The sequence below is a fragment of the Monodelphis domestica genome, chromosome 1 (assembly GCF_027887165.1).
Source record: "Monodelphis domestica isolate mMonDom1 chromosome 1, mMonDom1.pri, whole genome shotgun sequence".
Classification (NCBI taxonomy): domain Eukaryota; kingdom Metazoa; phylum Chordata; class Mammalia; order Didelphimorphia; family Didelphidae; genus Monodelphis; species Monodelphis domestica.
In genome coordinates this window covers 334,086,586-334,113,190 of record NC_077227.1, presented here as the reverse complement: position 1 = coordinate 334,113,190, position 26,605 = coordinate 334,086,586, and the positions used below count along the sequence as shown (strand labels likewise).

At 33.2% G+C, this 26,605-nt stretch overlaps 1 protein-coding gene across 7 annotated transcripts in view; it reads right to left on the bottom strand.

Annotated features, from left to right (window-relative positions):
* Positions 1–26,605, bottom strand: part of DICER1 (dicer 1, ribonuclease III) — a 126,602-nt gene that overhangs the window by 18,336 nt on the left and 81,661 nt on the right. For all 7 annotated transcript variants that reach the window (XM_056811317.1, XM_016425522.2, XM_016425521.2 and 4 more), the window contains exons 14-25: positions 24,871–25,003; positions 24,074–24,149; positions 23,221–23,360; positions 17,917–18,096; positions 17,442–17,655; positions 16,832–16,985; positions 15,113–15,295; positions 14,719–14,824; positions 14,436–14,611; positions 12,723–13,512; positions 7,552–7,707; positions 1,890–2,772 (exon numbers count right to left, since the gene is read on the bottom strand). In XM_056811317.1, the coding sequence (XP_056667295.1) occupies positions 1,890–2,772; positions 7,552–7,707; positions 12,723–13,512; positions 14,436–14,611; positions 14,719–14,824; positions 15,113–15,295; positions 16,832–16,985; positions 17,442–17,655; positions 17,917–18,096; positions 23,221–23,360; positions 24,074–24,149; positions 24,871–25,003 (3,191 nt within the window). The remainder of the gene's footprint in view (positions 1–1,889; positions 2,773–7,551; positions 7,708–12,722; positions 13,513–14,435; positions 14,612–14,718; positions 14,825–15,112; positions 15,296–16,831; positions 16,986–17,441; positions 17,656–17,916; positions 18,097–23,220; positions 23,361–24,073; positions 24,150–24,870; positions 25,004–26,605) is intronic.

Here is a 26,605-nt window from a genome sequence, read left to right as displayed (position 1 = left end):
AAAAACCATTAGGAGTTTTCTTTCTAAATGCACGGGGGAAAGAAAGAAAGCAGAAGACAAATAGAAGTGACGAAAAAACTTCACAACACCCTGCCTACAGGTAGACCAATGCGGAAGGTGCACAAGAAGGGGAAAGGGAAGAAAACCAAAGACTAATAACTATGAAGGGAAAATAACTACTGAAGTCTCTCAGGGAAAAGGGAGCCTATGGGAGAATGAGTAATCAGACAAAGGAAGAAACTGAGAAAGGGAGAAAGAAATGGAGAAATCTTGTTTCAGCAGTGAGAGTACCACTAATAAATGCTTCTATGAGAGGAAACAGATTATAAAGGAAAATGTGAGTATGAGCTGCAAGAATTTGATGCTTAGAGAAAATATTCATCCTGCCTTGGGAGAAAAGGAATCTGAGCCCCTGGGAGCAACTGACAACAGAAAAATGGAAAAACATAGACCCAGAGAACAGATTTTAAAGCAAATGGGAGAAAAATTACCAAGGGAAGTGTAAGGTTCAATACTGAACTGTGCAATCAGGGATAATCTTCTCTATTTCCTACAGGAACTAGTACTTACAAAAGGAATTGGGAGACCAAAAATATAAGGCAATAATATAAAATCTATTTAGAAGAAACCCCCAAATAGCTTCTATTGTGAGGAATATAGACACCAACAAAGGATGAGATAAGTATAAAGGTCATGTATCTATGAATAAAAGTCTAGAGTAGACAGGAAATGAAGGCATATAATAGAGAACAGAGGAAAAAATGCTTTTTTCAGAGAGAGCACAGAAAATTATTTTTTTAACTAATAAACTAGCTAAAAGGGAGGAGAGGAAGAAGGATTTTGCTAGATCATTTAACTCAGAGGAAAACAAAGAGAAGAAATAACTAGAACAACAACAACAAAAAAAGGGAACAAGTTAAATAAAACTCCAAAACTACAGGAAAAGGTAACAAATAGCAAGAGAGGGTAGGCTGGAGGGTAAAGAAAGCTCATGGTTCTAGACTCACCTTAAAAAGATTAAACTAAAATAACACAGAATTGTGTTTACAGAGGAAGGGGAGGTAGAGATAGCTTTAATTCTGTTCTAAAAAGAACTGATATATAATTTATATAGTCGTTAAAAATTAAAAATAACTATTACATGCAATGATATACTGTAATTCCTGGGCTGCCTATCAAGTTTACTGATACCAGTGTTCATCTTAGGAAAAGACTAAAAAGCAGCCTTCTCTGATTCAAAGGTAGAAAAAACTAGAAACAAAGCAGCTGTCAATCTACTGGGGGAATGGCTGAATAGAATGTAGAATATGAACATAATAGATTGCTCTATATTAAGAAATTACAAACATGGGGAATTGAAAGAAACATGACACAATTTTATCAATTAATGCAGATCAAAATAAACAGAACTAAGAAAACAATATACACAATGATAACAATAATATGAATGAAAAGAACAGTAAAAGGAAGCAAAGCCCTGAGCAACTAAAAAAGCAATCAACGTACTGAAGAATAGATAAATGAAATATTCCTTCCATCTACTCTGCTGAGAGGTGATTAACCAAGCGAAAATATAAATTGGCAGACAGTCATGGGGATGCTTAACTATTTTTTTTTTGTTAGAACATAGGTTTTAATTTGGAGAAAGGAGGTGAAAAATAGGTATGTCCAAACATGACTATAATTTAAAAAAAGAAGTTAGTAAATATGAGTATTGAGAATGCTAGTACATTCAAGGATAAATGCTTTCATGGTTTCCAAAGAGCTTCGCCCTCACACAAAGTAAGCACTTGGTATGAACATAAAAGTATGACTCTATAAAAAACAAAAAGTAATCAATACAAAGTTCCATTTTTAAAGGAATAAAGTTGTATTTTAGGAAACCTTACCAGTGATGGTATTGTAGTGGTAGGAGGCATGAGTAAATGCCTGTAGAAGGTAAGCTTTATTCTTGAAGTTGTAGTTAATTTTCTTTTCAAAATTTTCAAAGCCTGATATAAGGTGGTTCAGTGTTTTTTCAGCATCTGGATGATCAAACATGCACCTTGGTGGAATCTTCAAACAGCCATATTCTAAGTCTTTATATAAAGAAGACTGTAAATTGGCTACAGAGATAGAAGCATAGTTCACCGAAAGATTCTTTTGCTGACTGTTGAAATTATCCTTGCTGGGGTATAACGTGGTCTCCCAATCACTCCTTTTAATTACTGGGAGCACCTTGAGCCCCAAAGAACAGAGGAAAAGTTGAGCAGCTCTCTCACCACAGCTGGTTAAATAGCAGCCTAGTAGAGCTTCCACACAGTCTGCAATGCTTTTATCAGCAATACACTGCTCTGTATGCAAGTCATAAGAAATTGACTGTTTCCCTGTGTCGATGCCACAATTTTCTTCTGATGGATTCCAGAACCCTACTACAAAATCATCCTCTTCAACAGCTTTGCTAGGATCCAAATAACACATTGCATCCCAAGAGCTATAATCAAAATCATCAATATCAGATGAAAATGGCATATTACCTAGGGACGATTTTTTGGGCATTTTCCATTCATAATTTGAATCATTGGTTGAAAACGGAGAAAGAGAAATTTTCTTCACAAAAGCCCCTGATCCCATTAACATGTTATCTATAAATTTAATATGTTCCTGATCATACTCCAAAAAATCATCTTCATAATCCACTTCCTCCTTTGGAACCCTCCACATAAGGTCTTCATCTTCTTCCTCATCATAATCTTCATCCAGTTTACCATTTGCCAACATATTGTCTTTTGTCTAAAAGGAGAAAACGAAGGAGGAATGAAAGAGAAATATAACTGCCCCTTTAAAAAAGCAATTTGATATTCAATAAAAGCAATGGGTTATGGATAATTTCAAATGACAACCTCAAATACTAAAAGTCAACTTAAAAATCAGCCATTTGTTTTCAATTAACATAAAATAAGTTATTTAATCATATAAACAGACATGTTCATTTTACTGTTTATTTTTGAAGTTACACAGTGACCTTTATCCACTAAGAACTAAGATTGTGTACAAAAGAGCATAAATTTGTAATGTTCATTATGCAGAACATAAGCTGAGCATTCTAACTTTTACAGAAAAAAAAAAAGAATCCTTTCACAGATGGTGGTCTTACACCTTACATAAAAGATCCCCAATATTCTTTTAATTATGGTAGCAGAATTAAAACAAGGGATTTTCCTATTAGTAAATTCTTGATGTACCAAAATGAGCTTCCTATAACATTTAAGAAAGTTATATTACTAAAGGAGAAAAGATAGCTAAAGTTTTCATGAAAAATCTAGAGCTAGTATTTTTTGAAGTTCCTGGCATGTTTATGAATGTGGATAAAAACACATTTTTAAAAATTCCTTTGCTTAAAAAGGAAAAACATGGTAATCTTTTACATGTTTACATAGTAGGCAATAATATAAATGTATTTTATCTTTGAAAATGCTACAATTATTATTAGGATACCACAGTTTATAACTAGTAAAATCAATGAGAAGTTTAGACTAAAAGGAGATAACCTATTTTGTTAGGAAAACTATACTAATTCTAATTTCTTTGGCAAAGCTTATTTGGAAAATGCTAAGATTCAATGGTGATGTAACTCTTGAAAAATGTCAAACAGTACCTGCCTCCAAGTTATTTTTAAATTGCATTTTGGTCGTAACAGTGGCAACCTTTAAAATGATTTTGTTGAACTGTTTTTACTTTGGTACTCAAGAATTTCAGAAATTTACAAATATTTTATTGGACTGCTGAGAAATTATACAATATTTCTTTGAAAAAGTGGTCAACTAGCCCAAATAGTTGCAAACACATATATTTAAATTTTAGTTATTTTTATAAAGTTTATAAAGGTATTTGTATTGGGAATGGTATCAAATTATGGCTATAATAGAAATTTTCCCAGAACTGTAAGAACTTCTCATTTTAATAAAATGAAATGGACTATATAGTTGCCCTTACCTCTGCCACAAAATTATATGCAAGAGAAACTAGCCTCTATTACGATACTGAAAAAAAAACTAAATTAAATATTCTATACCAAGAACTGCTGTTTTCCAAACCACAATCTCTATATCAAATATAAGGTTAGAAGTGTATCTAATGAATAGGCCAGTCTTTGGCCCTCATAGTATAGTTTTGAATGACCAAATTGTAGGGAATAAAACTATTAGATTTGATATATTTTAGTTTAAAACAGTGTTAAGCAATTGCTAAATTTTCAGTGTGAGCATTTATAACTTGGAAATTGGCAAACTACAAATTGGGGTTTTGTATACTGTTTTGTTGATTATCACCAAATTTGAGAAAGTGATAGAGGAAATGTTAATAATACAGACTTTAAATACAGAAGTGCATCATATTTTTAAGGAAACCTAGTTGTTAAACATTTACCAGCAATACAGATTCCTTAGTTCCAATTGAACTAAAGTTTCTATTTGATGTACACATTTCAAATATTTCCCAGAAGATCTCTGAGAGCAAGGGCAGTCACATAACTCAAGAGGAAAAAAATAGTGCATTGCAAACAGTAGGTGGCCAATATAGGTGTGTTATTCAATTCAATTCAATAAGCCTTTAATAAGTGCCTACTACATGTTCAGAGCACTGCGCTAGGCCTTGGGAATTTTCCTCTGGTTTGAATAAGGCATGGTGCCTATTGTCAATTATAAACATAATTCTAAATTATATAAATTGCAATCTGGTGAAAAAAATGCCTAAATCACTTCAAAGTTCTATTAAATTGGTTATTTCAGAGCATTAATGTAGAAATTGTATATTGGTTTCTTCAAATAAAAATACTTGTATTTTTTTTCTGACAACAAAAACTGGGTAGAACTGTCAATGATTAAAACTAAGTATGGGGTAGCTAAGAAGCTTTAGGAAGGCTCATGTTCAAATCTGAGTTCAAATCTGACCTCAGATGCTTTCTAGCTATGTGACTCTGAGCAAGCCAATTAACCCTGCTGCCTAAAAAAAATAGGAATTTGGGGTACAGTTAGTTGGCTCACTGAATAGAGAGCCAGGCATGGAGACAGGAAGATTGGGGTTCAAATATGACCTTAGACATTTCCTAGCTTGTGACCCTGGGCAAGTCTCTTAATCCCAATGGCCTAGCCCTTCCCTTACTGCTATTCTGTCTTAGAATCTCTACTTAGTATTGATTCTAAGATAGAAAGTAAGGATTTAAAAAAATAAACAAACAAATGGCACACAAAGTGGGAAGCAACTTGGTCAAACCCAAAAGAATATTTTATGTTGAAAATATAAAATTAAAAGTGATTTAAAATTGAAGTTATCCCCCAAAACAATAATGTAGTAACCATATTCACTATAGATTTTTACAAAGTAGAATAACCTGTATGTGTTTTTATTAGGAAGCTAACATTTTGCTGAAAATTATCCAATTAAAACCTTTCTTTTCCTCTAATATTCATCCTAATTCAAATTATATTTTGGGTACAACTTTTAAATTTCACATCAACAAGCAAATGAATTTAAATTTTCCCTCCATTATTTTCCATAAATGATTGTACCTGATCTACTGTATAAGTAACTCAATTTTTTTCTTGTATACTGTGACCTAGAATTTCAGCACCATATAAAACATTTAAAAAACAAATAAGTCAAATGCTATATAATATCTGTCTCCCCAAATAATATTTCAATAAATAAATTTCAATTTATTTTTATTAGTCTAGACCCATTATTTCATCAGCAAGTATTGAGTAATTCAAAATCTTACAGAGCTTTGAGGGACACAGAAAGGTTATACTTCCCAAGATCACTCAGCCAGTATATGTGAAATGCCTAGACCTGAAACAACTTTTACAGAATTTGAGGACAACTCTACTCACTCACTACAATTTTCAAAACAGAAATTATGCTATTTGGTAATATTTAACATGCATGGCCAGACTATAAAAACTCATTCATGGAATATATTTCTTTACAGACATGGTTGTCTATGAAACTGTAAAAGGACCTGCTGGCCTGAAATGAAAAATCAACCATTAACAATAATTAGTATGGGTATATATAGGCTAGCATTTTCTTAGCAATGCAATATAAATCTCTGAGATGAAATTGCCCAAAAGACCAATTCTGAAAATTCAGTAAGCTCTTTTTAATCAACATTTAGTTCACTTTAGCAATCCTGCTAGGTGCCCTCTGGTGGCCTCGAAGCTAAGTCTAAGCATCAGAAATGAACTAACACTTTTCATTGCCAAAACTGAATTTTATTTTTTGAGAAATCTACAATTTCCTTGTTGTGAATTTCTGCTTGTTTGACTGTTTTTAATTAAAGTTAACAAGTTGAAGAAATGAAATATAAAAAGGCAAACGAAAATGGAATATCATCAGAACTATGGTGGGGAGTTTTTTTAATTAAATATAAATATATTAAGGACAATAAGAGGTGATGGAGAATATATTTTTAATTTTTATATAACAACAAAAAATAATCACAAGGAAAAACCACATATAAGTGTAATGGAACATTATCATCAAGTAATTCAAAGTGACAAGTGTAAGGAGCAAAGAAATATCAAAAGACCTTAATTGAAATAATGCAAAATGGGTTGGGGGGGGTGGTGAAACAGGCAAAGAAAGTACAAACTATGACTACTTAAGAGGAAAAATGGACAGATGTAAATGGGAACAAGCAGAAATGATGAAAAAGCTATGCATGACCCTTTATGCAATGAAATTTATTCACATGTAAATAGCTACAAAGCAAGTTTAACTGGCTGTACCGAATTTTTAATATCAAGTTTACAATAAACTGCTTAATTTTTAAAAGTTTGCAATATAAAAAACATTCTTTTCTAACTAAAATGTACACTGGAAAATTACATTTTAGTAGGACTAGTAATTTCTGAATTCTGCTAGCAAAAATATTTTGTTGAAAATTGTATTTATTTTAGAGTAATTATGGTTAGAGACAACATTTAAACAGTTAAGATTGCATGTTAAATGAAACAATCATTTTGAGAAAATAGAAAGGATGTTTTGCAGTGAAAAAGAATACTCTCTGAAAGAGAATCATAGTCAAAAAAGAGAAAGATCCAAGCTTCAATGAAAACAATTTACTTAGTTTTAACCAAGGAATAATAGGCCGAAAAGTGTTGCAGTCAACACCAGAAAGGCAAAATACATTAGGAATAATAGAATAATGAAAAGAACATGCAGAAAATCTCCAATATAACTCATTTCTATTGAGCTTCTAAAAACTAGTTCTGGTGTTGCTTCTGTTATCACTGGACTGTATTCAAATGTTTATTTTCATTTAGAATGTGGCTAAGAATTTAGTTGTCAGCAAATTTTGATAAAATTTCATCCTAACAAGGATAGTCAATTAGTTAATCAATTTTATTTATAATTTTTTTAAAGAAAGCTTTATTTACATGGATAGGACCCAAAACCTTCATATATTCCCAATGTACAGGAAAAAGCTAATGACAAAGAGAATTACAAAGCTAGCAATATAAAAATCAAACTAATTTATTTTACACAAATAAGAGGTTAATAAAAACTTACCATTTCATCTTTTTCCCATTTATCTGTGTTACTTTTGTCTTGATTTACTATGTAACCAGGAGGAAGCCAATTTACAGGGGGATCAAAAATTGACACTACCATGCGACTGGGCAGACCTTTCTTTTTCCCAAGGCGATAGAGATTACAGTTGCTGACCTTCAATAGAAATGTTCATAAAACACCAATACTCAGAAAAGTATAATGGACCTCAAATAAGGTAAAATTGTTTTATGTTTTTTGTTTGATTTTTTTACCAAACTCAGATCAAGATCTGTCTATAATAAACACTATATTTCTTTTCTCTTCCACATTAACCTCTTCCATCCACATATTTTCCCCAATAACTTTTATTTATATATTTTTAAAAATTGATTTCTCAATTGTTTAACTTCTCCCATCCTCCCCTATAAGAAATTCTAAGCAAATTAAAGAATTCTATATTAAAGAAATTAAATTAAAGAAATTCTATATTATTCCACATTGGCAGGCTCCTGCCTTTCTTTCTTTTTTAAAACCTTAACTTCTGCCTAAGGCAAAAAAGCAGACAGAGCTGTGTAATGGGGGTTAAGTGACTTACCTAAGGTCACAAAGCTAGGAAGTTACTAAGGCCATATTTGAACCCAGGACCTCCCCTTTTTAGTTCTAACTCTTTATCCACTGAGCCACCTATTTGCTCCCTCTGGCTCCTGCCTTTCTAAGAAGAAAGGGGAAGAATATTTCCTATTCTTTTCTCAAAAGCAAAGATTAGTCAATGCAACCAATTTAAAGCAATCTTTTAATATTTTTTCATTGACATTATAGTCTTTATATAAGGTATATTTTAAGTTTTAATCTTCATTTTATACCAGTTCAAAACAGTTATCCCACAGTTCTCTGAATTTTTCACATTCATTTCTTTGCACCATAATAATATTCCATTAAATTCCTATACCTCAAATCATTCTCACTCTCCAATCAATAATCCTCAGTTCCACTATCTTCCTGCTACAAAGAGCACTGCTATGAATATTTTGCTAAATAATGAGGCTTTTACTTTTGTAACACTTTCTTGGGTACACTCATGGATAGAAAAGAGTTGTTAGGTCAAAGAATACTAATAGTTTATTAGATTTTGTTTTGTAATACCAAATTGTTTTTACAATATGGTTGGTAATGGCTCAACTGACAGTATCACCTGTGACTATATGTCCACTAACATTTACTGTTACTATCTCTTGTCATCTTTGATACTAATTTGGAAGCTGAAGTGAACCTCAGAATTCTTTAATTCTCATTAGTGACTGTAATTTATAAAATTCTTTCATATAATTATGAGCATGCATTTCTTCTTTTGAGGACTTTTTTTCTTCTCATCTTTTGGATACTGGTGCTACATCTCACCTAGATGATTAAGTGTCATCCCTTAGCTCAGTGGTTCTCAACCTTTCTAATGCCGTGACCCTGCAATACAGTTCCTCATGTTGTGGTGACCCCAAACCAAAAAATTATTTTCATGGTTACTTCAAAACTGTAATTTTGCTACAGTTATGATTCAGAATTAAATACCTGATATGCATTATGTATTCTCATTGCTACAAATTGAGAGGTTGAGAACCGCTGCCTTAGCTGAACTTATTTATGCAAATGTTTTTAAATTTTACTAACAAACTATTTTGTCTTTTATGAACACACCACCACCACCCTCAATTTCTTTGATGGTTAAGCAATCTCCTCTTTTAGCAACCAGAATTATGTGGTAAAAGTGACTAAAATGTCTATTTGAATCAGAAATTCCATTATTAGGAATATATCCCAAAAAAGTAGATGACAAAAAGAAATTCCCATAAACACCAAAGTATTTACAGTAGCATTTGTGTGTGTGTGTGATAGCAAAGAACTGAAAACAAATACAAGCCCATTTATTGGGGAATGGCTAAACAAACTGTGGTACATAAATATAATAAAATAATGCTATGCTGTGAGAAATAATGAATACCAAAAAGTATGGAAAGACTTATATGAATAGATGCAAAATTAAGTCAGTAAATCAAGATATACAATCATAATATAAAATGTAAATAATGAATAGATCTCAATTAAATTTCATAAAATTATAATAACTAAAGTTTGACCCCAAAGAAGATATATGACAACATATCTTCCATAATGTGTTTGCAGAGATGGGAGATCAAGGACATGGAACATGGAACATTTCATATGTTAATAGTTTGATATGCTAATTAGTTTGACTGAATTTCTCCCCCCCCCCCCTTTTATTTTTGGTTTGGGTTATTTTTTGGTCTTTAGGGATGATCTTTGAGTGAAGAGTGGGAGTAAAGATACATTGGCAAATATAGGTGATATTAAAAAGAGTTACCTCTTTCCATCCTTGTCATTTTTTTTAAACCCTTACTTGGAATCAATACGGGGTATTGGATCTAAGGCAGAAGAGTGGTAAGGGCTAGGCAATGGGGGTCAAGTGAATTTCCCAGGCTTACTCAGAGAGGAAGTGTCTGGGGTCAGATTTTAACCCAAGACCTCCTGTCTCTAGACCTGGCTCTCAATCTACTGAACTATCCAGCTGCACCCCCTTGTCATTTTTTATAATGATGGAATCACCTTTTTATATTGAGGTTTTGTATCCATTTGGACTTTATGGTGGATTATGGAATATACTGATCTACACCTGTTTCCTGCCAAAATACTTTTGAGTTTTTCCATACATTCTTGTCAAATAGGCATTCCCCAGCTGTGTCTTCTTAAGATTTATAAAACACTGGATTGTTTTCCGTTACTTAAGAATTTTGATTCTCAAGGTCCACAAATCTGTTTTTCTAATGTTTAATTAACTGTTACCAAATAGATTTGATAATTATAACACTTTATAATATAATTTGAGATTCAATAAATTCTATGTTCTCTTTTCATTCCTTGATTCACTACTTTTCTTGAGCTTCTAAATCTTTTCTTCCTCTAAATGAATTCTTAAACTTTTTTTAAGTTCTGTTTTAACTCGTTGGTGATTTATCTGTAAATTAATTTTGCTGCCATTATAATTGTTATTATATTGGCTCAACCAAACAATGAATAATAACTATATCCCTAATTATTTAATTCTTCTCTTTTTCCAGAAAGAATATTCTAGTTATATTTAGAAAAGTCCAAGTGGATCTTGACAGATTGATGTCAAAATGGTTTATGTATTTTATGGTCACTTTGAATACTTTCTCTTTGTTTCCCTCCATTTTCTTATTAGTACTATATAGACAGTTAATGTATTTAACAATAACTTCCTTCATTATTAACTTTTACTAATGTCTCATTATGGAACATAAGTATTCTTAAAAGTTATTTCAGGGAAGTACAAGCTCTCTAGCAGCTCCCACTAGGCTAAAAGAGCTTCAGAGTACAAGTCACGACACAAACTATGTCTGTTGTCCAAGGACACGGTTAATGAAATTTAGAGAAGCTCTTCAATAGAATGATCCCACAATAAAAAGTTCTTCCAGTTACTGAAATTTTTGAAAATTACCTTCTAAATTAAAATCTGCTATAATCTATTAACAGAAATACCCCATAATTATGAAACTATAGATCTTTGAAGTAACAGCAAAACATTAGCAAACCTTCTAGTGATTTTCCATATTCAGTAAAGCACACAACTGGAATACAAGATGGAAAAGTATTATAAAATACAACTAATATTGCACATATTTGACATATTAGTATATATGAACACTAACCTGAAAAGTAACTATTTTTCAACTAAAAATACAGAACATGGAAAATTAAACAAATATACTTTTGTATACAAAGGCATCAGCAAATTTTTAAAACTACCTTTTCATATTCACAACTTAGTGGCTTAAGTATTAAATAAGTGCTTTTGATGATCAGATTAAGAAATTTTTAAAAATGAATCCGTATTAGAAGTCAGTAATGTCATAATATACCCAATTAAATGCACAACAGACTATCAAAATTTCTTTGTCTAAAATGAAACTTGATATCAAACAATAAGAAAATTTAATTTCTTTGAACTCTAACTGATATAATTCTGACTTTAATGTAGTTCAAATCATACAAGGTAGACAAACTTAAATGGTCTCAACATTTAGATGAATAAAAATATGGATTCACTTAAATATTTGTACATTTTTGAGTACAGCTCAAGTATTATTCTTTGATCTTACATAGCATATCATCTTATAATTCCACAAAAAGATTCTGTTTAATATACTATATTTGTATCCATATGATAATTTTAGTCCTCCCTATTGGTCTCTTTTTCTTACTATCTCAATTTCTCCCTTATTTATATAATGACATTAATCAAGAAATGTGTGTTTCAAATTGTCAAGTTTATTATTATTTGCCAGGAAATTGATGATTTCCTTGAAATGCTATTCAAAGAATGCCCTAAGCTTTAGCTCACTACATTACACCTGCCTGGAACATCTTTTTTTTTTTTCCTTTCTTGTCAAACCTTCAAGACTTAGATCAAAATTCATCTCCACAGTAAGGCTTTTTCTGACCACTATCTTGAAGTTCCCTCTCTATTCTGAATTATAACAATAATGACTCATTAAATTCCCTTAGTAATTAGGCATCTACTATCTTGTGACAATTCTTATTTTGCAATTTGGTACTGATGCTTAAATATATTAGTGATATTTTACCCCCCACCCCCAATTTATAACTTATCTCCTTAACCAGACTGCAAACTCCTTAGGACAAGGAAGGTATGCTCTATTTTATATTCCCACTAAACCTTATCACCTCTACCCCAACACAACACCAGGGCCTAGAATAGAGCTTTGCACCTGTTTAGTTGATAATCAAAAAATATGTTGCATCTGAATTTGAATTCAAGCAACTAGCAAAGCCATGTACTTAAGAAAATCAGATACTCAAAGAAATTTTTAAATTTCATTGCTGAAGAGAAGTTTCATGTCAAAAATTATGCCATTCTTGCTTAGAGCTCTATGGGACAGTGTAAAAAGAAGGGAATGAATACTAGAACAAAGTGATTTTGAGTCAATGATGCCAGGTACATAGAACAGTCAAATAGTATTTTCAAAAATGGTATTATGATTAACAACACTAATGAAAACTATTTTACCATGTAAAGATTGGAGCTTGATAATTATGTTTAAGGATGATTTTTAACTTTAAGGTATGTTACTGCTTACCTTTTTACTTCTCATATAAGAAAGGCGGCCCTCATGAGCATCAGGATAAGTGCAAAACAGATATGTGGTGATTGCATGCTTTAAAAAGGAGTCCCCAAGCATTTCAAGTCGTTCCAAGTTAAATCCATCACTAGCATTAGAAAGGGTCAGAGCCTGAAGAATGAGTCCGGGATTTGGGCCAAGGGTTTTCGAGGAGTATCCATTGGAAGGGTTTTGTTCAGAATCAATTCTCCCTTTTGAAGCAATAGAAATTTCTGAAGTACTGGTGGTCGCTGTCACTGCCTTTGTGGGGCATCCATCTGAGGTAGATTTGTTAGCATTTCCATCAAGATATTTATTACTCAGCAGAGTACATTCATTGTTGGGTTTGGGCTGGTTCTCACTATTGTATAAATTCTGAATGGGATATGAGGTAGTTGGTTGTACAGGTATTTCCTGCCTATAGTAATTTAGCTGATTTCCTTGGCAAAAGTCTCTATTGACTAAATCATAACTGCCATTGGCAAGATTTTTATTGTATGAAATACCATTAATTGCTGTGAGTTCTGTGGAAACTTCAATTTGGATCTTACTGGGTGACTCACTGAATAATGATCTGCAGGTCACAGACATCTGGTCATGATTTTCTACAGAGGAGGTTCTATTAGCGCCTTGATGTGCAGCATTTTCAGGGACTACAATTGTGCTGTGCTTACAATAATTTTCACTTTCAGCTAAAGAGGAGTTAGGAATTGAGATGAAAGATTTACTGTCAATAGATTTTTTCCATCCAAAGTCCAAGTTAGGATATCTGTAAAGACAATATGACTGTTGAATTTCAGAGTCATTATTCCAAAATGTTAAGTGCAAAATATACTAACTGAAATATGTAAACATAAGCCTACACATTTTCTCTTAGCTCAAAAGAGAAACCTTCTTCCTATCCAGATAGTCCTCATCATAAGAAGACAGTTTACAAACATCTGCTATTCCATAACTAAGAAAGGACTAAATCTAGGGCAAATGAAGGTGGTAAAAAGCAGAGTGAAAAGAGCACTCACTGGTCTTGAGAATCGGAAGGGCTGACTGCATTATGGCTCTGACACTTATTAATTATATGGCTATGGGCAAAATCAACCAACTTCACAAAGCCTCCCTAAGCTTTTACATTGTTGTGAAGAAAGTAATTTTGTAAGCCTGAATGAACTTTTACTACTTTAATAATTGCACTGAAGAAAATTTTGGGTCCCCCTCATAATTTTGGTTCATCTCTATCAGGACAATGAAAAATAAATACATTAAGAGACAAAGAGGTGTTCCTCCCATTGCAACTAAAGTAGAGAGTGCAAAGGGTCACAAAAGGAGAGAGGAGTAAAGAGCTAAAGATGATATGGATTTTTTTAATGAATTTTTTAGATCCTAGCCAGGCTTTGATCTCAGTCTCCTATCAGATCTATAGAATTCTTCCATTGCTGATCAAGAATTAATCCTCTTATAGGAATATATCTTTCTTTACATAATGAAAAAGTACAAGGGAAAAAAAAGGATTTCAGTTACAAGCAAAGAATGAATCTATTTCATACACTGAAACATGTTATTTTTTTAATGTTCTCAGAATAGCTTTTTAAGGATATAAAAATATGAACTCCAAATTAGAAACTTCATTTATTCAATTCCCTCTATGACTAGAATTTCAAACGCAGCAAGTAAAATTTTTTAAAATAAGGCAAATACCTGAAATCAGCAGGGAGTGATTTGACCCCTACACCAGCATCAGTGGCTGTCTGGGCTCTTAGTTCCTCTGCTGTCAAAAGGCAGTGCAGGCGATAAAGTATGCTAGGGAGACAAACTGCTTTTCTCCATAATGATGCTGGAATTGGATGAATTGCACAGAGCTCTGGAACCAATATCTTTGAAAAAGAGTAAATCAGATAATTTCTGATAACCTTAAAAATTATTTACTCATTTTGATAATATAAAAAAATTTAACTAGTTATATCAATTGCAAAAGCAGTACCTGTTTATTTTGTAGACTTTCCCATTTGGCTTTCCTTTTTTCAGCACTACTTAGTGGAAGGGCTTTCCCCTTCTGATTTAAATGTCGAGGAGTCAATAGATTAAGTCTAAAATTAGAAATAACATTTTCCTTACTTTAACAAATAGTCAAAACCAACACAAAATTTAGATGACAAAAAAATAAACACATGTGTCATCACCAATAAAAATAGTCTTCAATTTAAACTGACTTTCATACAATCACAGCTATAAGGGACCTAAGAAACCATAAATCCAACTCCCTCATATTATAGTCATAAAGGTAAAAAGGTAGCATTAGGGAAATAAAAACCTAATTCCTCTGATTCCACAAACAGTGCTTGCTGCTACTTTCCTACATTTCAATGACTTCTTACCTTGAAGATGTATGGTCCACATCCAGCAGTGGCTGGTTTAGATTGGTCAGGTCAAGATTGTACTTTGTTTTATAATATTCTGCAAAAGTTTCATATTCAGGGGATGGGAATTTACTGAGTGGTGTAAGATCAGTATATACATCAGCAACATAAAATCGATGAGGCTGATCAAAGTTCCGATACCTAAATAAAAAAAGGTATGGGTGTAGGAGGTTAAGACTGATCAACTTACTTTAAGTTTAGGTAATCATAATAGAAAATGTATTTAAATATTTATTAGTTTGAGGTAATAACTCTAAAGATGAAAAATTGGATGACATTTAAGAAAACTCTAAAGGTGTAATAATATATCTTAAATGGTTCATTTCAAATAGAACCTAAAAGCAAGATCTGCACCTAAATTAAAAAAAAAAAATTAAGAATTCGATGTCACATCTTTTACATTCTTGTTTTTTAAAACCTTGAAATTTCACACCTAATTTTTACTATAAAGCCCCTTTCATTAATTCTATTATTTCCTATACTTTTCAAGCTTACACAGACTTTAAAAAATCCTCATATATCCCTATTTTGAGGTAAGGGAATGATATAATTACAGAAATAAAATACATGACTTCAAGTACAAAGACACTCATATTCTGATGAATATTTAACTCTATTCATTTGATAAACATTAAGTGCCTACTGTAGCTATGTAAAACTTGACCCTATGTAAACTATATGATAGGGAACAGATGGTTCTACAAGAAGAATGTTATAAATGGGAGGTTGGCTTACTAGCATTATAGCAAGATTTCAAGGCATCATGGTAAGGTCTGGCTAAAATGTAATAATGGCATTATTTCAACATTTAGTGGAAACACAAAATATATGCCACTCTACAAAAAAAAAAATCACTTCTATAGCATTTGACTTTTCTCTCTCCCATTATTATCATTAATGGTAAATATTTGTGTTTGGTAAAAAGATGCCTCTGTGTCTTTTAAGAATATTATTTCTACTTTGTTTCACCGAGTTGGCCAGAATAAAAACTTTCTAAAACCAGAAAAGTTAACAGGTAAATACTTTAGGTATAACCAATCTATTTATTAAAAAATAATAAAAAAAAAGTAACAAAGTTGGTTTATCTCATTTCCGTTTATCTACATAACTCCATAATAATAATAAAGCTTAGCAAAATACTGTAGTGTCTTTTGATAGAAAGATTAAAATATACTTAACATTTTTAGGATTCTAATTCTGTGAAAATTGTTAACTTGTTTAATCTACATGGTAAACTATATAATCGCTGCTATTCCCTGGAAGAGTTATATAACACTATTATATTTGTATCTGTTGCCCTCTCCTCAAAACAAAACAAAAACATTCTATCACTGTAAATTATTCTTTTAATGTATTTTCTTGGACAGAATTCTTAGGAACTGTACTGAGAACTATTTGCATTCCATAGTAGGATCTGAGATTATAGATAAATGGAGGGAGGCAAAAGAAAATTAATCTAAAAAGTTCTACAGATAGTAATCTTATATTGAGATCTTTCTACCATGAAATAGCTGCTTACAAACATAATAAGATTTGAGGACAATGGACATTTGGAAATAAGAATAAGCATCTTTCTCTACTCATTTGTCAAAATCAACATATAAACTTTTGAGCCGGTAAGCATATTTGCACAAGAATACTAAAGCCATTTAAAAATGGCAAAAATTAGATACCTACCTTGGAATGATAACTGCATCCTGGTAATCTTCTAGTTTGAAAATAAAAGGTGTTTCTTTTGTATACTGAGTACTGGGAATGCCTATACGAGCTTCAGATTTTTCAATATCATCCATGAACTTAAAGTCAATGTCCAAAGTGCTGGAGTCATTAACTTAGAGGAAGGATAAAAAATCTTTACTTTGATGAAATAAAAAGGACAAAGACAAGAGATTTCCATTTCTGACCATACAATACCAGATGGCTCTCTAATTTATGAATAGAATAATAAATTCTGATATCCTAGATTTAAGTTGCTTCAATACTTCACGGACCTGTGATTACAGTGATGCAGTCCACTTTCCAACCATTGCACATTAGCCATTCCTCCATGGCTTAGAAGATACTTTGTAAAAGTTGCTACAGGTGAGAAATTCACCTGTTACCCACCTGGTGATGGCCATCTCAGAATTCACACAGCATGATGCTCAGACCACAGAAATACAGTCTATTATTTGGCCCATACTTATACCTTATAATTAGCCATCAAAAAGAATTAGTGATTTTGTGAGATAATGCATAGGGTATTTAAAGTTGGAATTTCTGCTCTATGTCAAGACTGAAGCCTTACCAACATTAAGAGGTAGAACACAGTAGGCTGAATCAGCTTCTGTGGGTTTGAATTCTAGTGCAGGTTTTTCAAGCCGAAGAATATGTGAGAAAATGTACTGGTGAAGTCTTGTGATCAGCTCAAGCATTTGTAAGGACAAAGTGAAACCAGACTTCTTCAACTCAATAGATATAGTAACCTCTCCAGAGCGTGTATACACAGGAAAGTGAGGAATCTAAGCACCAACACAAAAAAGCCCCCAGTCAAAAGTTAATGATCGAATGGTGAATATAGAGTTACATCACCTATAAACACACAGAAAATACAGATGTGAAATATTTTTTTAAGAAGAGGAAATATCACTTTTCAAACACTGGATTTAATTTTGGGCTAATAAAAAATTCTTTATAAATCCTATTCCTACTCTGGAGAAAAATAAAGGATAAGAAAAGGAAGTAGAAGGCAATGTGGAAAAGAAGTAACAGAAAATTGCTACCTGAGGTATAGGTTTGGCTGTCAGTATTCCAAAGCATCTTGTAGTATCCTCTGGAGGATAAAGCTTTCGTCTCCTAAAGTTAAGTTCATCAGGTAAAGGAGTAGTTAATACCATGCCGATTACATATAAGTAACAGGGCTGATCAGGTTTAGGATAACTATTCCTCAAACATTCTGGAATCTATAGTTGGGGAGAAAAAAATCAGAAACATTAAAACAAGTTCACATAAAATGATTTCATTGCAATTAGGTAATTTTTCTCAGTTTAGTTAAAAGCCTCTAAGAAAATGTTTAAGAAATAAATACATGGCATAAAAATTGTAACAATCAATCAATCAGTAAACATTTGTTCTGTGCTATGAGGCAGCTAGTGGTGAAGTGGATAGAATACCAAGTCTAGCCAGGAGGTCATCCCTACCTACATTGAAGGAGAATGTTGTTGCTGGAATCACTAATGTTACTGTTTAATAATCCAACAAATCTCTCTCCTTCAACTCAGGAATGAATATCTCTTCTTAAGCACCTACTTGGTACTTTTAAAAGTAAACATAGTGGTGAAGCTATGTCAGAGAAACATGAGAGCATCTTCAAAATATCCTAGGTTTATTGATCTGCAAAATGTATATCACCATTTTCAGGATCCAAGAGACAATTAAGTAAAGTTTATGACGGCTGCAGAATATAAATTAGTTTTGCAGCTTATCTTAATATATAGCTTTTAAAATATGATTTGTTCATCGTTTTGAAAAAACCTGAATTTACAAGTTCTTACATTTCATGAAAAAGAATATAGTCAATAAGTCAAGTTGACAAGTACAAGTCAATTAAGCATTTGCTTATGTGCCAAGCACTGTTCTAAGTGCTGAAAATACAAAAAAAGGGGGGGGGGGGGACAGTTAAAAACAAACGAATGAAGAAAACCCTGTTCTCAAGGAGCTCACAATCTAATGGGAGAGATAAAATGCAAAAAATTATGTATAAACTAGATATAAAGGATAAACTGGATTATCAAGAGATGGAAAATACTAGCATTAAAGGGATAAAAAAGGGCTTGTTGCAGAAAACAAACTTGAAGCTCAGACTTTAAGGAATCCAGAAGGCAGAGATGAGGAAGGAGAAAATTCCAGACATGGAAGACAGGCAATAAAAATGTATGGATAAGGAGGCCAATATTACTGGATTTCAAAGTACAAAGGGAGAAGTAAAGTGTAAGATGCATGGAAAGGTAGGAGGAGGCTGGATTATGGATAATTTTGAATGCCCTGAGTATTTTATATCTGATTATGGCGGTATAAGGGAGCCATAGAGTTTACTGAATGGGGGGGGGGGGGCAGGGAAACATAAAGGAGAAGAGAAACACCCTTTAGGAAGACCAATTGGATAGCTGAGTTGAGAATAGCCTAGGGTAGGAAGAGAATTGAGGCAGACAGGTCAACCAATAAGAAGCACCCAGACACAGAGCACTGACTAGCTCCTACAAGCTCCATCTTTTTTCTCCAGGCTGCACCATCTGGCTCGTCTCTACCAGACTTTCTCTACCACACCCATTGAGTAGGACACTTTCATTCTGATATATATCCCCTTTCAGCTCCCTTTTATATATTGTCTTCTCTCATTAGAATGTAAGTTCCTTAGGGTAGCTAGATAGCATAATACAAAGAGCACCAGGCCCAGAATTGAGAGGCCCTGGATTCAAATTTGGCCTCAAGACACTTCCTAGCTCTGTGACCCTGCAAGTCACTTAATCCCATTGCTTAGTTAGATAGAAGGTAAGGATTATTTTAAAAAAGAAGAAGAAGAAGAAGAATGTTCAGGTCCTTTATGACAAGGGCTAATGGCTGTCTTGTTGCTTGTATCTGTATTTCCAGCACTTGACACAGAATGTCTGACACACAGTAAATGCTTAATAAATACTTATTGACTTGATTTTACTTGATTTCTTCCTGTGTAAAATGTTAGGCTTTTCTCCTTGAGTGGTCAAGGACCTCACTGAAGAAGTCCAGATTGTCTGTCCCCCTTGTCATCTTCAGATTTCTTCAAGGCTCAGCTCAAATCCTATTTGCTGTAAAAAATTTCTCAGGTGTCTGCTGGTTGCCAATGCCTTTTCTATCTTCAAATTACCTTGTATTTACCTATCTGTTTATATAGAAGAAAATAAAAACTTTCAAAGAAAATATAAACTCCTTAAAAACAGGGGTACTTTTTTCATTTTTGCATGTGTATTTCTATTATCCAGGACAATAGTAAGCTATTAATACATGTCTGTTGAATTGAATTGTTTTATTATTGGGATGGGAGCATTATTGTACTCAAAGAAACCTGACCAACTATAAGGAATCTTCCATTTAGAGGGGATAGCTAGGTAGACAGTGTTGGGTCTGGAGTCAGGACCTGAGTTCAAATCTGACCTCAAGACACTTACTATAAAGCAGTGGTCACCAAAACAATATGGTAGTGGCTAAGAGACAGAAGGGAGAATCAGTGGAATAGCCTGGGGTAAGTGACCTCAGCAAGACAGTCTATGATAAACTCAAAGATCCCAGCTTTGGGGGAAAAAATCCACTATTTGACAAAAACTGCTGGGAAAATTAGAAGACAATATGGGAGAGATTCAGTTTAAATCAACATCTCACACCCTACACCAAGATAAACTCAGAATGGGTAAATGACTTGAATATAAAGAAGGAAACTATAAGTAAATTAGGTAAATACAGAATAGTATACTTGTCAGATCTTTGGAAAAGGAAAGATTTTAAGACCAAGCAAGAGTTAGAATAAATCACAAAATGTTAAATAAATAAATTTGATTACATTAAATTAAAAAAGTTTTGTACAAACAAAACCAATGCAACCAAAACTAGAAGGAAAGCAACAAATGGGGGGGGGGGGAATCTTCATAACAAAAAACTCCAACAAAGGTCTAATTACTCAAATTTATAAATAGCTAAATCAATTATACAAAAAACAAGCCATTCCCCAATCGATAAATAGGCAAGGGACATGAATAGGCAATTTTCAGATAAAGAAATCAAAACTATCAATAAATACATGAAAAAAGTGTTCTAAATCTCTTATAACCACAGAAATGCAAATCAAAACAACTCTGAGGTATCACCTCACACGTAGCAGATTGGCTAACATGACAGCAATGTAATAAATGTTAGGGGGGATGTGGCAAAATTGGGACATTAATACATTGCTGGTGGAGTTGTGAATTACCATTCCAGATGGCAATTTGGAACTACGCCCAAAGGGCGCTAAAAGATTGCCTACCCTTTGATCCAGCCATAGCACTGCTGGATTTGTATCCTTAAAGAGATCATAAGGAAAAAGACTTGTACCTAAATTTTCATAGCTGTGCTCTTTGTGGTGGCAAAATATTGGAAAATGAGGGGGTGTCCTTCAATTGGGGAATGGCTGAACAAATTATGGTATCTATTGGTGATGGAATACTATTATGCTCAAAGGAATAATGAACTGGAGAAATTATATGTGAACTGGAATAACCTCCAGGTATTGATGCAGAGTAAAAGGAGTAGAACCAGGAGAACATTGTACACGGAGACTGATACACTGTGGTACAAACGAATGTAATGGACTTCTCTACTAGCATGATCAATGACAATGATCAATGATCAAGGACAAATCTGAGGAACTTATGAGAAAGAATGCTATCTACATTCTGAGGAAGAACTGTGGTAATAGAAACACAGAAGAAAAACAACTCCTTGATCACAAGGGTAGATGGGTATGTGATTGGGGATGTAGACTCTAAATGATCACCCTAATGCAAATATTAATGGTTATGGAAATGGGGCTTGATCAATGACACATGTAAAACCCAGAGGAATTGTGTGTTGGCTACAGGAAGGGGTTTGGGGGAGGGCAGGGAAAAACATGAATCTTGTAACCATGGAAAAATATTCTTAAAATTTAAAAAGAAAAATATTTACTAGCTATATGACCCTGTGTGTAGGCCAGTTAACCTTGTTTGCCTTAGTTTCTTCATCTACAAAATGAGCTAGAGAAGGCAATGGCAAACCACTCTATTATCTTTAGGGAGAAAACCCCAAATGGGGGGTTTTGGATATTTGGATTTGGATATGATTGAATAATAACTTTTATTTGGATCCTGGGAGGCCCAACCTTTTATCACCAAGAGTCATCTAGTGATACTGTTTATAAATCATAGAACACCACAATTTCAGAAATAGCAAAATTATGAATAACCAAAAAGGTAGGATAGTAAATCCTCTTTATGAGTTAGAGAAGGACTAGAATAGTAGAGGATGAGAAGTTGTGAATAGGTTGCAATCTTTAATTATTGTAGGAACTGCATACACTGATATTATCACAAATACCACAAAGTAACAAGAATAGTAGAACATTGTGAAATACTTGTTCCCTTGCACTCTATAATCCAGAGACCCTGGCCTTCTTGCTGTTCCTCAAACATAATATTCCATATTTCCCTACTTTGAGCATTTTCTCTGGCTGTTGCCCATGTCTAGAATTTTCTCCTTCCTCATCCCTACCACCTGGTTTTCTTCAAGTCTCAGTTATAATCCTAACTTATATAGAAACTCTTTCCTGATCCCTTCCTAATGCTATGGCCTTCCCTCCATTATCTCCAATTTATCCTGTATATAACTCATTTGTACATACATTGCTGTTTGCATGTTGTCTCCCTAGACTCTGTATTCCTTGGAGCAGGAACTATCTTCCTTTGTATCTCTAGAGCTTAACACAGTGCCTAGTATGTAATAAGTGCTTCAATGTTTATTGTGTGGCTGATATATATATATGCCAGACACACACACATAATCTTATCTTATATGGTTCTCACAGCAATCTTGTGAGTAGCTGAAGAACATTACTATTTCATTTTATATAGATAAGGCAAGACATCTAGATGTAGGAATAACATTTACAAAAAAACAGAGGTAGGAAGGAATGTTGGCTGTCTCAGGGACAGTGAGGAGACTAGCCCTGCTGAAGCAGAAGATAGATGTTGGGCAATAGTGGCATGTAGTCAGAATCCTAACTGTGCAACTTATGTTGCTATATGGTCTTGTACAAATCACTTCAACTCTTAGAACCTTAGTTTCCTTACCTTTAACACATAGTATATACATTATAAGGTGAAGCACTTTTCAAACCCTAAATGCATGACACAAATGAAGCTATTATAATATAAATATGAATTATCACCAGAAGAGTGAAACAAAATGGTTTAGATTTGACATTGTAAGAAAGAAGATCCCAGAAGATGCTTTATCTGTATTCAGTTATAATCAATACTAACTGCTTTTGGATAACACTGCCTTCGTTTTGTGGAGCCTGGTCGGCCTGGAACGCTGGTTTCTTCTTCATCATGTAAATCAAGCTCTTCCTCATATTTAACAGTCTCTTTTCCAACTGGCATCAAATGATCATCTAGTTCACCTGTTCATTAACAAAAAAGGAAAAGAAATTTGGCATAAATAACCTAAATATTACTTATTTAAAAGTTAAAATTGTATTCTAGAAGTCAAGTACTAAATTTTGTACTTTTACTGAGTGCATTCAATATTGAAACTCGAGAAGTACTTAACATGAATTTGCAGTTGTGAATTACAAGAAGGAACCTTAGGGTCAATAAATTCAACTCCTCGTTTTACAGATAAGGAAAGTGAGGCAAAAAGCTAACAAATATCCAAGATGGGATTTGAAAAAAAAAATCATCTTATTTCCTTAAAAACTGCAAATTCCAACATTAAATTTTGCTTTCCGTTCTATAAGAATGGACTAGGTTGAAATTATCTAAGTGGATGGTTGTCAAGAACAAATTTTCCACAGTTATCTAAGGGAAAGACATCATCTGCTCGGGTCATGGCAATGACAACAAATGAGACATCTGGAATGTGTTTCTAATTATGCTGTTTCTAGAATGATGCAAATCTAAGATGGGTATTTTTTCACACATAAAATAAAATATCTGTATATTACTTAAGTCTTATTTGTTAAGAATATGGCTAAAATATCCTTTAACTAAAAATATAACATCAGCAGTAGTACTCCCTACAAAGTACAAATTTGGGTGTCCATAAATAAATTTCATTCAAAAAAAATTTTTTCATGCATTTTCTATATAGACACTGCATTTCAAATATCCTTACCAATTTTGTGCAGTTTTTCACAGCAAATAAGAGCTACAACTCTTTCAGCCAGTCTTGCACAATTCATTTGTGGACCCTGAAAATAATGAGAACTTTAAATTTGCACATGAGCATCACTAAGTTATTGACTCCATTTATTTTTTAAAAGGCAATATATTTTTTAATCTCAAAACAATTTTTTTAAGTTCAGTTTATCTAACATTAGAAAATTTTGTATTTTGAGAAATACTGGAATGTCTGTAGAACTTTTGACCTCCATTTAAGAGAAGATGCATTTATAAATTCTTATGGAAGAACAAGAGATTATTAATTTTAAATTATGAATCAATTAATTTTAATAAAAATAAAATAGCTTTTGTACACAGTAAGAAGAAAATCTATATTTCAACTGTAAACTATAAGCACTTATATATTTTAAGACTGATATATAATTATAACACATTACTAAAGAAGGGACCTCTGAAATGGGTAGGAATTTAGACTAACTAGCCTTTAAGGTCCTTTCCAACCATAAAATTACATGAGCAATACAAAAATAATACTTATGTATTTCTCCTCCTCCACAAGGATGTGACTGTCTGGATTTTATGTATATAGGTAGCATCCTAAATCTTATTTCTACCCATATAAACCAAATTAGTAGATCTTAAAAACATAAGATTTAATCACAAAACAGAATTCTTGGGAGGAGGGGAGGAAAAAAATGAAATGTACTTGCATAGCTTACTCTACAATGCAAAGAAACAATACTCTAGAGATTCTATACACAAAGGCACACATAATTTTTCCAAACTTACAACAATGGCAGCACGGAGAGGCGAGTTAATTGGCAGATAGAGAGTTGAGTAAAATGTACCGTCTGGCAATTCTCGGGTCTTACATTTAGGAGCTAGATGAGTAAACGGATCACTTGGTAATCTTGCACAGTATCTGTGAAGATGAAGATAAAGATAAAAAGAAATTCAAAAGTTGGAAAATAGTCAGGTAGAACAATAATGGTGTTTATTTTCATTACCTTGACTATGAAGTTGGCTTGCAAAAAAATTTTTTTAAATAATAAAATGGTTTAAAAAAACTACTATAAGGATTGAGTTTGATTCATAATTCTTGCACACAGGATATTAGTATTTTATTCTAATATAATCACTTTGCTATGTGCTCAGATAGATCACACCATAATACAAAAGCCAGGTGTATATATAGTCTGTGAATTTTAAAACTACTCCACCCTACTCAGACCTTACTTTAGAAGATTTTATTTAGCTATTTCCTGATTTGTAACAATGGAGATACTTGGTCTAAACGAATCAGGTCTTGGGAACTCTACATTGCTCCACCCTACTAGGTTTAACAAGGTCAGGAATGTCTGCACCCATACTCAAGGATTAAGTATCTAAGAAGATGACCTTCAACATACATGTGCAGAAACACATGACAGATCCCTGGGCTGTCCTAAGTCAAGTTAAGCTATCATTGGTACAGATGAGACGCAGGAAAGTGACGTAAAACCGTCTATATAGGGTACGTCACTTCCTCTCTTCACCCTCTTTCCCCAGAGAGGCGGTTCTGGCTGGCAGCATGCTAAGCATTCTGACAACTTGGCGTGGTGGCAGCTATTTGTCTGGGTTTTGGCGATGAGTTTGCCCTTGAGCTGATTCAGGTTCAGACATCTTGGCTGAGCCCTCTTGGAGTTCAGGCTGATTCCTTCCTCCTTTACTCCACAAAACCTTACCTTCCTAGAGCCTCTGGTCTTCCTGCTGGCACAAGCCAGGAGGGAGAAATCCTACACCCTTTCCTTCTTCCTTCTTCTTAATTTCTTTCCACTATGTTAATTAAATCACCATAAATTTCCAGCTGACTTGGGTATTTTTTTTCTATTTGAGATATCCATGACGACCAAATAATTAATATAGTTTAGGTCACGTTGCTAAAATTATATCGTCACAACCGATGTGGGTAAGTTTTGGCTGACCACATCAGTTGTAACGAAATACTCTCAATCTTCTTAACTTTCCTAAAACCCTTTTCTCTACAATGACTATTCCTAACTTCAGCTTTTAATACCTTATTTTGATCAGCTGTAGAGGTAAGTAAATTTGGATTTTTTTCCCCCTCTCTCCTTAAATTAGATAGAATCAGCTGTGTTTTTTTTCTTTTTATTAAATCCAAAGCTGCAGGACTGGGAAAGCTGTTTAGCTATGAATTCCCTTTCCCTCAGGGAACAACTGCCTAGATTACTCTTAATTAGGAGTGAAGGGAACCTAAAGAGTTTTGGCCTTGCCCTGCTCCCCACATGTTTTGTGAAGCCCAATAGGAAAATAATTACAAAACATATATACATATATAAAATGAATACTAAATTCTTCGACATTTATATATGGCAGTTGAAAAATTGGGGACATTGAGGAATTCAGTATACCTCCATTTTTTTATATTATTAGGTAATGTCATTTTTGTACACCTCAGTACTGGTTTAGACATGCTAACATAAAAAAATTATTTAAAGCTGAAATTCAGAAAAACACGCAAAAT